At 40.3% G+C, this 13186-nt stretch overlaps 1 protein-coding gene across 1 annotated transcript in view; it reads left to right on the forward strand.

The window, feature by feature from the left end:
- The window catches only part of KCNQ3 (potassium voltage-gated channel subfamily Q member 3), a 358449-nt gene that overhangs the window by 321849 nt on the left and 23414 nt on the right, over positions 1-13186 (forward strand). Inside the window, exon 9 of the mRNA XM_004602450.3 lies at positions 2266-2292. Within this exon, the coding sequence (XP_004602507.2) occupies positions 2266-2292 (27 nt within the window). The remainder of the gene's footprint in view (positions 1-2265; positions 2293-13186) is intronic.

The following is a 13186-nucleotide window of genomic DNA, read 5'->3' on the forward strand; positions in this document are numbered from 1 at the left end:
AAAAGACACAGACCAGTAAACAAGAATGACAGTTAATTGTCCTTATGGTTGATTTAAAATAGAACAGAGAAGTGCCCAGGGATGTTTTTTCCTGGAATTTTTTGGGCTAAGTGGATGGCAATCTCAATGTAGATGTGGGTGAGTATGTGAGCCAGATTATGTAGATTCAAGAGTGACATAGAAATTAGCAAGTAGGGACATTAAGTGTAATGGCTGTGGTTAAGGTGGTCTGTGGAGGCAGGGTTTTTGTTGATGGGAAGATTCTAATAGTTAATGAAAAATGTAAGTTGAATTTCAAAAGAATAAGAGAAGACCTAGAAGAGATAGCAGGATAGAAGGTGTGACTTCAGAGCACAAGTATGGGATTAGCCTTAACCTTGGGTCCCTTCATCTTTTACCATAAAGTGGAGACTCAGAGGTTGGCCTGGGTACTAGAGGTTGTCCATTTACTGGCAGATCACTGGGGCAAAATTCCATAACAGAATGGTAGAGGAGTGATAAGGTTGGAAGGAGGAAGAAGGAGGCAAAAAAAAAACCCTTGTTTTAGAATGATGAATTAGTGGAGGTGGGGCCTCTGATTCTCCACCCTTCTCTTTTACAGTGTCTAATTTTAGTGTGTACTTTCATCCTTTCCTTCTCTCCTCCTGCCTTCTTTTCTTTTCATGGAATTGAAGACCCAGGGAGCTTTTTTTGGGGGGGGGGGGCGGGCAGTCACACCCGGCAATGCACAGAGGTTACTCCTGGCTCATGCACTCAGGAATTACTCCTGGTGGTGCTCAGAGGACCGTATGAGATGCTGGGAATCAAACTCTGGTCGGCCACGTGCAAGGCAAATGCTCTACCCACTGTACTATCACTCCAGGCCCCAACCCAGGGAGTTTTGGAATGCCAGAGTTTCCTCTGCTTTTGTGCTTTAGAAGAGAAATGGTTCCATAAAAGTGTTTATCTTAAAGCCACAAAAAACAACAACAACAACAACAAAAAAAAAAAAACTAAAATGGGAGGTTGAGATGATCATGATGTAGGCATTTTTAACTCTCCATCTGGCTCTTCTATTTCTCTCCCAAAAAGTCTTTTTTTTTTTCACTTTTTCTAAATTTTTTTTTTAATTTTTGCTTTTTGGGTCACACCCGGCAATGCACAGGGGTTAGTCCTGGCTCTGCACTCAGGAATTACTCCTGGCGGTGCTCAGGAGACCATATGAGATGCTGGGAATTGAACCTGCTGTGCTATTGCTCCAGCCCCCCCGAAAAGTCTTTTATTATTTCTCTCACCCATATGCCCCAGTAATAGGCCAGTTATTTACTCCATACTCACTTATCACATGCCAGGCCATGGGGTGTTTACGTTTTAGAGACAATATAAAACCTAAACCTCAAGATATCAAACCCCAAGCAGATCATGGACCAGCATTTAATTCTAAGACAATGTGATCTGAAAATAATCCCACATGAAAAAAATTAGCTCAGTCTTGACTCTTAGATGAAAAACATAAATGGGAAGTCATTCTGGGGAATGACTGAGTCAACTGAGACTCAAAGGGTGAATAATATTGTATTAGGCAGGACAAAAAAGAGTTTATTCTAATAGAGTTTTAACAAAGATTCAGAACCATGTGATCATTCATAGCACATGTAGTTCTCTGATTAATAGTGTGGATCCCTAAAGCTAGATCACTAGCTTGAGTTTATGTCCTAATTCTGTAACATTTCTAACTGTGTAATGTTAGTGGTTTAATCCTGCTCTGTGGCTCAGTTTCCTCATCAGAAAAATGAGGATTATATTACCAATGATCTAATAGGTTTGCTATGAGAATTAAGTATGTCTCTCTGTAAAAAGTGCTTAAAGTAGTATCTGTCTAGTAATTATTCTTCAAGAAGTGTTAGTGTTGATGATGATGTTGACCATGATGATAACGGTATTCATAGAATGATGGAGTGTATGGCTGCTGCATAATGAAATTCCTGGTTCCCTGGTCTGTCCCACTGTAAACCCAGCACAAGATCTGAAGCAGAGTGGGTGCTGGATGCAATTCCTGGATGAATAAGTGAATTCAGTCTAAGAAGAACCTTGGTTGCTGAAAGTCAAACTATAGCAATAGGGCCTTGGGACACTCAGTTTCCTCACTGGCTACTTTGTCCCAGAGCTCTAAGTTGCTCTTTCATCTCTATCAAAGAGAAGTTTGGGGCAAATTTTGGGGAAGGGGGAGCTGTTCTGTGAAAATTTTAATAAATTTATTTTCTTCCTGCTCTCATCCCATTATAGGAAAGACCAACTGGAGACAGCAGCCAGGTACGTAATGTCTCTGGTTATGAATCCATTTCTTTCTACCACACTGTCAGGAACAAGGTGTTCAGTTCTACATGGTGAAGGGTCCCTGGCAGTTCATGGGAAGCACAAGAGAGTTTAGGGACTCATTATATTAGTGAATAACATATTTGTATATGTATATGTATACACACATATAAATGTGTATATATATATATGTGTGTGTATGTGTATATCCCTATGCCCTTTTTATGATCCCCCAAATAGGGGTCATGACAGAAAACAATGTTTTTCCTCTCAGCAGTACATTGGGCCAGGAGTCCTGCAAATTTCATCCCAGTTTGTCCTCACAACCACAATTTAATATAGGCCCATCTCTCTTTTTTGAGAATTGAGGTGATTGGGGTTCAGAAACCCTGAGTTATTCTCCCTGGGCCACACAACTTGAGTGAATAGCAAAACCAACTTTTAAACTCAGGTTCTGAATGTTATTCCCATGAACCATAGTTTCATTTATTTTGGGGGCTCACAGGAAAGGGGGTTCAGAGACACCTATGGGTATAGTTCCGAACATCTAGCCCTCTTAAATACCCTATGTAATAGGTGCTATTTTTATCACTGTTTTGAAGATGATGAAGGTGAGGTTTAAAGAGGTTAATTGCATGTGGCTATTTAATTTAAAAAGTGACAAGACCAGGACTAGTATCTTCATAATCTAGTTCCTTCGTGCATGGTTCCAGCCACTCTGTTAGTTCTCTGAGTTGTTGGGGATCTAATCAGTCCCTGTAAGTCAACCTCATTCATTTCTCTTTCTTTTGTTTGCATCTATCTTTTCTTGGTTCATGTAGTTATAATCCCTACAGTAAAATGAGTTTGTGGAAACAGAGAAATTGACAGGATTTTTTATGATCAGATGTTGTAATTCATTAGCTCTCTTCTCTTTGTGTTCTTAGCTACATCTTTTCACAGGGTGATGAATAGTACTGGCAGTGAATTTCCCCCATGTCTTAGAATCAATGGCTTTTAAAAGTGTGCAGGAATTTAATTTTACTGATGAGAAAAATATTGCTCAGAGCTGTCTAGCAGCCCCAGTCACAATCCCATAGCTATTTGTAATTTCTCCAGCCACACAGACCCTGTGACACTGCTCCCAGACTACGGAGTAACTGCAGTTTGGACTAATTTTTTTTAAACCCACATCGATCTCCAACATATTCTGAGAGATTAGTTTCTATTTTTCTTTTGGAGTGTGCATGTATGTAGGGGGGGGTAGGTTTTTTGCCTACTTGTAGTAACCTGTGCCTCTGAATTTTGAAATTATTGTTAAATAGAAAAAGATAGAGGGAATCAAAATATGGGCCACATTTATTAGGAAAAAAAATATTTGACTCAGAAAGCAACAGTGATCTTCATCACACGTCCCACTAGTTTCCCTTTGGAACTGGTTTATAGACAGAATAGTGCCACCACATAGGGTCTGGCCTGTCTGACCTTAAAGGTTCCTGGGAGCCCTAGGGAGAGAGAACACAGAACTAACTTTACTGTGGAATCCCCACTCCCCAGTCGGTCACATCCTGATGAGCCATGCAAGTTCACCTCCTCCCACAGCTAAAAGACAGGAGAGGGCTACGGGTTTTCTTCTCAATTTTTCTGAGTTTGGGAGTTGTATTTTTACGACTTTGCAAAAATATGAGAAGGGACTATCCTTCATGCAGCTTCCTTTTTACTTGGGAGTACCTTATTCCTTAAACTGTGGTAATCTTTGATTTATTTCCATGAGTATAAAAGCAATATGTGGGGCTGGAGCAATAGCACAGCGGGTAGGGCATTTGCCTTACACGCGGCCAACCCGGGTTCAATTCCCAGCATCCCATATGGTCCCCCAAGCACCGCCAGGAGTAATTCCTGAGTATGCGAGCCAGGAGTAACCCCTGAGCATCGCCGGGTGTGACCCAATAAATAAATAAATAAATAAATAAATAAATAAAAATAAAAGCAATATGTATGCACCACCATTCTCATTATTACCTGAACTGGGGCTGCCATATCAAATCATTATAAATTGGAAAATGTTAAGACAATAGCAATTGATTCTCTTGCTCTTCCATTGACTGTACATCCTTAGGGACAAGGCATCCTCAGAATTGTGTCCTTCAAAAGCTCTAAGGAAGAATCTTTCCCTGCATTTTCCTAGGGTGTAGTGATTGATGGTAATCCTTGATATAATTATGCCTCTAGCACACAGCGCCTTCCTTCTATGTGTTTCTGTCTCTATATCCTTAACTTCCCTGTCTTTGCTCTTGTAAAGACATATCTTACATCCTAGTAAATAAGATCGTATTCATAGGCACTGGTTTGGGGCTGTAACAAGTGTCTTTGGGGGACTACACTGAACCCTCCCTGAATGATGGGCTTGCACAAGGTGGAGGCTCTGTGAATAGGTCTGGATTGTGTGTTCTTGGGATGGATGGACTTTTAAGAGAGTTATATTTTACTCTTCTATAATCAAGATGGTGAAATTGCTCATAGAGAAGTTGGGGTTTAAACTTGTGTCTGCTTAGTTATCTGCAGATACATGGTATTTCATGGTATTTTCTTTAGCAATAAACTGAAAATAACCATAGAATTAAGAGAGAATCATAGAAATAGAGGATGAGAACAAACTCTAGACTAGAGGCTCTCAGACCTCACAGTATACCCTGACCAATCCATGCACTAGCTGTGTTATTTAGAGCACCTCACAGCGCCTCTCTGTATTCTGATATCCCTCCCTCTGAAGAGGGAGTAACAATAGAGTCAACCTAACCAGAGTAGCATCTGTAGCCAGGTGTTTAACATTCACAGTAGAGATGTGTGCAGGTCAATAGGTTGACTGTTTGTACATGAAAATTAGATACATGGGATAAATAACTTTTAGAATACCATGAATAACCGGTTATTACTTTCATATCAATCCATGAATCTGCCACTGCAGCACCAGGCTGAACATATCCTGGGATCATGCTATAGAGTCATAGATTTGCTGAATCAGAGGAAACTGAATATACTGTTAGCTCAGTTAACGTTGCAAACATATCCACATGAGATAAAATCAGATTAATACATCAGGGTTATTTCAAGTCATGCTGCTAATCTTACAACTCCTCACTCAGTCCTGTCACTTCCTGCTTCCTTATCTCTGCTTTCTGGGCTCTTTTCCTTTCCTTCACTAAACACTGCCTTAGTTACAGCCCCCTGTCTCTGCTTCTTTTGTTAGAAGTCCAGGTTTGGACTGAGGAACTTCAAGATTATTTCAGATTGTAGCCACAGCAACATAATTTATTCTGTTATTTTGACTCATCAGATAGTGTGAGTTATAGGTCATTTTTTTTAAAAAATGGACTGGAGCAATAGCACAACGGGTAGGGCGTTTGCCTTGCACGTGGTAGACCCGGGTTCGATTCCTCCGTCCCTCTCCCATCAAGATACCAAGAATATCCTGCCCGCACAGCAGAGGTTGGCAAGCTACCTGTGGCGTATTTGATATGCCAAAAACACTAACAACAAGCCTCACAATGGAGATGTCACTGGTGCCTGCTTGACAAATCAATGAACAATGTGATTACAGTGCAGAACTGGGGGGAGAGACAGTACGACAGATATGGCAGATATGGTGCTTGCCTTGCATAAGGCTGACACTGGTTTGATTTCTGGCACTGCATATGGTTTCTTGAGCACCACCAGTAGTGACCCCTGGTGACAGGTCCAGGAGTAAGTCCTGAGCACTACTGGGTATGGTCCAAAATACCAAAAAAAGAAAAAAGGAAAAAAAATGACTATGCAATATTGGACATATTGCCAAACTTCTATCATTCAGTTATTTTTCTCAAAATGGTTATAGTAAGAGAATCTACCTTCTAGGACTACAATAAGAATTGGATGCTTAAAAGTGATATCACTGTCATGTCACTGTCATCCCATTGCTCATCGATTTGTTCAAGCAGGCACCAGTAATGTCTCTCATTGAAAGACTTATTGTTACTGTTTTTGGCATATCCACAATATGCACGGGTAGCTTGCCAGGCTCTGCTGTGCGGGCTCCATACTCTCAGTAGCTTGCCGGGCTCTCAGAGAGGGGTGGAGGAATCGAACTCGGGTCAGTCACGTGAAAGGCGAACGCCCAACTGCTGTGCTATTGCTCAGACTACAGTTCTCCGGCCAGATTAATCATTCCTAATCCTAGCAGGGTCCGAATTGAGTTATTCCTTTTTGGATCATGACAGCATCTCTCCATGACCAAGCTTTTAACTTAGAGTTAAGCATTAGACACTTTGGCCAGGTCCATCTCGATGCCAGGGTAGCACATAGCTCACTGCTTGCCCTGGGTTCATCCCATCCCTCACTGGGACCCTGCTTTTGAGGGTGCTAGAAAGTAAGTGCAGCTGAGGCTTAGATCAAGAGAACAGATGTCCAGGAGGAAAATATCATTTAGAGTCAATTGATTCCCATTCCCACATTACAAAAGCACAGCATTTACTGTCTTCCTGTGCCCATACAAAAAGAACATTTCTCTGAATAAACTATGCAAAGGACTTAAGGGGAAGAGAAAAACAATATTTACAAGTCAACTGAGCACAAAGAAAAAAGTTACAAATAAACACAGTGAAATGGCAGCGCTGTGATGGAAGTAACCCAAATAAACCTAAGCTTCCTGTGGCAATGTTATCCTACAGTATAGGTCTGGCTTAGAAATCAGATCTACCTAGGTCTTACTTTTAGTGTTGCAACACTTCTCTTTGCTCTTCCTCCCAGTTTCCCTTTATTGCTTGCTTCATCCTTCTATCCCTCCCTCTGCCCTTCCCACCCTCCCTCCTCTCATCTTCTTCACTAATTTTCTTATTCATTTACTGAGAATTGTTAGACTTGCTTAATCTCAGGCTTGGAGATTTCTTGCGAACTCGAACTAAACCTAAAGCAAGAAATGGGAGAAGCATAGTATGATGGAGGAGGTAGAAATGCCAACAACTAAAGAATTGTGGGAGTGGAGGCTGCTGGTTCAAGGATATTACAATCACTGAATACAGGGGCTGAAACAAAATAAACAAAATGGCACTACATCAAATTTAAAAAATTTCTTTGTGGCTAAATATGCTGCAACTAAAAGACAGCCAACTGAATGGAAGATAATATTTGCATTCAATGCATCAAATAAAGGACTGATATTCTAAATACATAAAGATCAAAATAATAACAAAAATCTGAAAAATCTATCAAAAATGGGAAATAACTGGGGTGGGGGCTGGAGAGATAGTACAGTGGATATGGAACTTACCTCATACATGCTGTCAGATTCCATCCCTGGCACCCCGTATGGTTCCTAAAGCTCTACCAGGAGTAATCAGTGAGTGCAGAGCCAGGAGTAATTCCTGAGCATCACCACCACCACTAACAACAACAACAACAACAAAAGGTGAAGGGATAGTCAGAAGAAATGAACACACATGATTTGAAGAAGACAGGTGGATGGCCATCATCACTTATTATCAGAGAAATAAGTCTCAAAATCAAGACAACAATGATATATCATCTCACACCTGTGGAGCATACAACAGATGCCATAGCAGATAAGATCTGTCCCTGCATAGCAGATAAGACCTGTCCTTGCATAGCAACCCAGTAGAGAGTGTTTGGGTGCATTTACAAGCACCACATATCCGGCCTTGAGTCTCACCCAGCACCCCCCAAGAATTGTCACCTACTTTTGGTGAGTCATTCCTAACTGCAACATCTAACCCAAATTGGGATTGGGCCAGTTCAAAGCAGAGTTGGAAAGGTGATAGTTCAGTAATGCTAAACTTTATATGATTGAACCATCCTCTTAAGTCAAGATCTTCTGTAAAAAGTGTGTATATTTGGCAATAAAGTGAATGGGCATCGGCTCTCTCCCTGAGTGGTTTCTCTGCATGCCAATCATCCTTTGCCCTACATCTGCCCATTATGCAACGTGACTGAGCTTGTTGGGGAAATACTGTTCCCCAACACACACCAGTGATAATTGCACATAGCAGAAATATTGGGGAATGTCTTTGTACTGGCAAAGATGTAGAGAGATGGAGTTCTCATTCACTGCTTGTGGGAATGTTGCCCGGTTCAACTCCTAATGGAAAAATGTATAGAAATTTCTCAGAAAATTAAGAATAGATCATCCATCTGACACAGCAATTCCACTCCTTTGTGATTTATCCTTAGGACACAAAAATGATCATTCAAAAGTATAAGCATACCATTATTCATTGCAATACTCAGCCCAATAGCTAGGATATGAAATCAATCTGGTACCCAATAATAGATGAGTGGATAATGAAAGTGTGGTATATGCACAATGGAATACTATGCAGTTTCATGGAAGGATGAAATCATACAACTTAGATGGAGATAAGAGTATACCATGTTAAGTGAAGTGAGTCAAAAGAAGAAAGACAAATACCAGATGCTAACACATTTCTGTTGCATATAGAAGAATAGTAGGAAGAGGGAATGCAAGATGTCAAAAGGGGGGATATGTGATTATAGAAACGAGGACAGGAGAGGAAAGAAATTGAGGGGATACTTAAAAGAGAATAAGAGGTAACATATAGGTGTCAGGGCCTCAGACACATTGTCTGTGTAGAGGTGTGCTATGTTCTACAGAGCCAACAATACTACAATCATGAGATCCAAACTACAATAACCAAACTTAAAAATGTACCTGTGAAGGAGGTAGACTGGATAGTAGAAGACATGGGAACATTGATGAAGGGAAGTTGATGCTGGTGGTGGGACCAGTGTTGGAAACTGTACTGCTGTAACTCCTTTGTGAATAACTATGTAAATCATAATGCCTTGAATTTTTTTATTTTAAAAGAATATATGAACAAAATAAAAATTACTTTAAGTTCTACCTGGAATGAAAGGTCAAAAGAGGAGCCACTGAAGAACTTTCCTTTGACCTGACAATTAAGGCTTAAGGAGGTCATTAAGGACCTCTTTTGATCTCTTTCTCACTTTCAAACTTCAAGCTAAGAAGCATTGAGTTCCAAAGCTCTCTCCATAAAACATCTACTTCTGTATGACAAATCTTTAGAAATGCCAGCTTCTTAGATCAGTAAAGTTTCAAGGAAAATTTTTAAACTCTCTAAATAAACAGTTTCCATTTTTCTACAATGGAATTTTACGTTGTAGCTAGAAACAAAATATTAGTTGTTTTATTTCTACCTTTCCTGTGAACATTATCACTGTCACTGTCATCCCGTTGTTCATCAATTTGCTCGAGTGGGCAACAGTAATGTCTCCATTTTGAGACTTGTTACTGTTTTTGGCATATCAAATACACCATGGGTAGCTTGCCAGGCTCTGCCGTGCGGGCGGAACACTCTTGGTAGCTTGCCAGGCTCTCTGAGAGGGACGGAGGAATCAAACCCAGGTCGGCTGCATGCAAGGTCGGCCGCGTGCAAAGCAAATGCCCTACCCGCTGTACTATTGCTCCAGCCTGTGAACATTGATGAACATGAAAAAAAATGATCATTATTTTCTTCAACATTGATGTCAAATATGGAAAGCTATTAACTTTCAGTTAAAAATTACCATTTTATTGAAAACAACAAAGGTTTGAATGACTGTTGATAGTTTTTGTTGTCATTGTCTTTCTTGGGATTGGCAGTGATACATGAGAAATCCTCTACACGGATGTCTGAACTTCTTGCATAAGGCCAAACATTTCTATGTGCAAAGAAGGAAAGATAAAGAATGAAGCAGGGAAGGAACAAATGAGGACTAACCTCTGTAGGCTGATGCATATTGACCATTTAGTCAGTCTATACTCATTTTAAGTTATCACAAGAAATGTTCTTAGACATTTCTAAGCAACCTTCTCTTGGCTGCAGTGAGGGCACTCTTAGTTTCTATAGAGATCCATCCATCTATCCATGGATCTGTTTATCCAACCAGTCACCATAAGCCACCTTCTGTCATCTGTTTTCTTTCTAGCCATCATTTATCTATCATTCATCTATCCATTTAGCTAGTGATACACTCTTTATGCTTTCCATCCATCTATCCATTCATCCTCTTATTCTGTCCCTCTCACTATATATATACATAGAGAGAATATATTCAAGATTTACCCATATTGTACCATATTACACAGTTTACTTTCTTTTATTTTGTTGAAAAAAATATGCCAGTATACATGTAGACATTTTGCTTTTCCATTTAACCAATGTTTAGGTTATTTCCACTTCTCTGCCTATATAGTGCTGCTGTGAAAAACAATATACTTTTCAAAAAAAATTATACCTTCCAGGTACACTGGAATAGAGTAGAAATTCACATTTTTAATTTAACTTCCATTTCTAAAATCTCTGGGTAACTGATCTAATTCTTATCTTGTACCATTTTGCCCTCATTCACAATGTTTTAGTCTCCAAGATTTCCTTCAGTTGCATGAATTAATTCTTGATTTTCCTTATTCTCAAATATGATTCCTTTACCTGCAGAAATCTCATTCCTATTCTTCTCACCTTCATTTCTCATCTTCAATATCATAAACCACCTCATTTGGTTCTGAACTACTGCAGTAGACTTCTTGATAGGCTTTCAAATCAGAAAACTATAGAGGCTGTCCCATATAGGTTGATATCACTGTCACTGTCACTGTCATCCCATTGCTCATCCGATTTGTTTGAGCGGGCACCAATAACATCTCTCATTGTGAGACTTATTGTTACTGTTTTTGGCATATCCAATACACCATGGGTAGCTTGCCAGGCTCTCCCGTGTGGGCGTGATACTCTCGGTAGCTAGCCGGGCTCTCCGAGAGGGGCGGAGGAATCGAACACGGGTCGGCAGCGTGAAAGGCGAATGCCCTACTGCTGTGTATCGCTCCAGCCCATAGGTTGATATACCCAACCTATGTCAATCTCCTATGAAATTCCATTATAACACTAATTTTTAAATCAAATTTCCTATGAACAATCTGTATCAATCTCCTATGAACTTCCATTACAACACTTATTTTTTAATCAAATTTCCATTGACACATGTATCTGTTTGCTTATTGTCTTTTTTTTTTCTACCTAGTAAGTTCGCTGGAGTTTGGAAAAAATAATTATTTCAAACACCACTCTATGCCCAGATATGTTAGTGTGTCATCCCAAAAAATTATTGGAACAACTGAATAGGGAAGAAAATGTTATTGTCAAGAAAACAGCATAGGGACTGGAGCAATAGCACAGCGGGTAGGGCATTTGCCTTGCACGTGGCCGATCTGGATTTGATTCCCAGCATCCCTTGAGCACTGCCAGGAGTAATTCCTGACTGCAAAGCCAAAAGTAACCCCTGTGCATCGCTGGGTGTGACCCAAAAAGAAAAAAAAAACAGAAAGTAAGCAGCTTAAATTGGGAGTCATGTCTCCGAATTCAGACCATAGAGCAAATTTTAAAAAGTGGGTGGGTAGTGAAGTGGGAGCAAGATTGAAGATTGCTAGTATTATACCAGGTAGAGTTAGGGTGATGTAATCTATTTATAGATATACATATTCAGTGAATTTTCAAGAAGACTTGTGCATAACTATGAGGAGAACTGACAGGCATGCTCAAGTGAGTAGCAATGGACACATATCTCATGTATAAAAATAGTGAAGAAAAAGTCCTTAGTGATAGGTTTTTTAACCTGACAATCAGAAAGGTGATGGTGTGTCAAGAAGGGCTACACTTCAGTTTCCACTCACTGGCTTTGCTGAGCCAGAAATCTATCACTGTCATTGTCACTGTCATCCCATTGCTCATCGATTTGCTCGAGCGGGCATCAGTAATGTCTCCATTGTGAGACTTGTTACTGGTTTTGGCATATTGAATACACCACGGGTAGCTTGCCAGCCTCTGCCGTGCAGGTGAGATACACTTGGTAGCTTGCCGGGCTTTCCGAGAGGGATGGAGGAATTGAACCCGAGTCGGCTGCATGCAAGGCAAACACCCTACACATTGTGCTGTCACTCCAGCCCAAGCCAGAAAGTTAGGCTTCTTATAATTCAAAGGGATAAATAGGACTTGATCTGGCCAATCAATGTCAAAAGAACGTAATAAGGTGGGTTCTACCATAGTAGGGTTATTATATCTTCTGAACTACCAAGAAGTCTCAGGCTAGTCTGTTTTTGCTTACTTAATTCAAGAAAGTCCGAAATTTTGAGGAAGAAAGAGCCCAACGTTGCAAAGAGTTGTGATTATTCGATTATGCCAAGAGCCTTGCATTTGCAAGATAAGCAATGAATTTTTGTTGAATAAATAAGATTAGATATATATTACAAGTGAAAAAAGCAGCCAGAAAGATAATTTGAGTGGTATTTTAGAGGTTTGCTGTTGAGGCATTACTCTGCAGTGTGGAATATTTGAGTAGCATCCCTGGCCTCCATCCACTAGATGCCAGCAGCATCCTACACAATTTGTGTCCAAACACTGACAAATGTTTGGTGGAGGGAAAATTATTTATGACTGAGAATCATTTCTTTAGGGAGAAAGTCCCTAGGATATCAAAGATTTTGTTACAGGGGGCCAAAGAGATAGGCCAGCAGTAAGGCACGTGCCTTGCATGCAGCTAACTTGAGTTCAATTCTCTGCACCCCGTATGTTCCCTTAGACATATGAATTACCAGGACTAATATCACTGTATCAGTGTCATCCCATTCTTCATAAATTTACTCAAGCAGGCACCAGTAACATCTCCATTCGTCCCAGCCCTGGGATTTTAGCAGTCTCTCCTTACTCATCTTTCCCAACGATTGGAGGCTCTTTCAGGGTCAGGGGAATGAGACCTGTTATTGTTACTGGTTTTGGCATATCAAATACACCACAGGGAGTTTGCCAGGCTCTGCCATGTGGGCAGGATACTCTCAGTAGCTTTTTGG

Source organism: Sorex araneus, chromosome 2, assembly GCF_027595985.1.
Source record: "Sorex araneus isolate mSorAra2 chromosome 2, mSorAra2.pri, whole genome shotgun sequence".
NCBI classification, from domain to species: domain Eukaryota; kingdom Metazoa; phylum Chordata; class Mammalia; order Eulipotyphla; family Soricidae; genus Sorex; species Sorex araneus.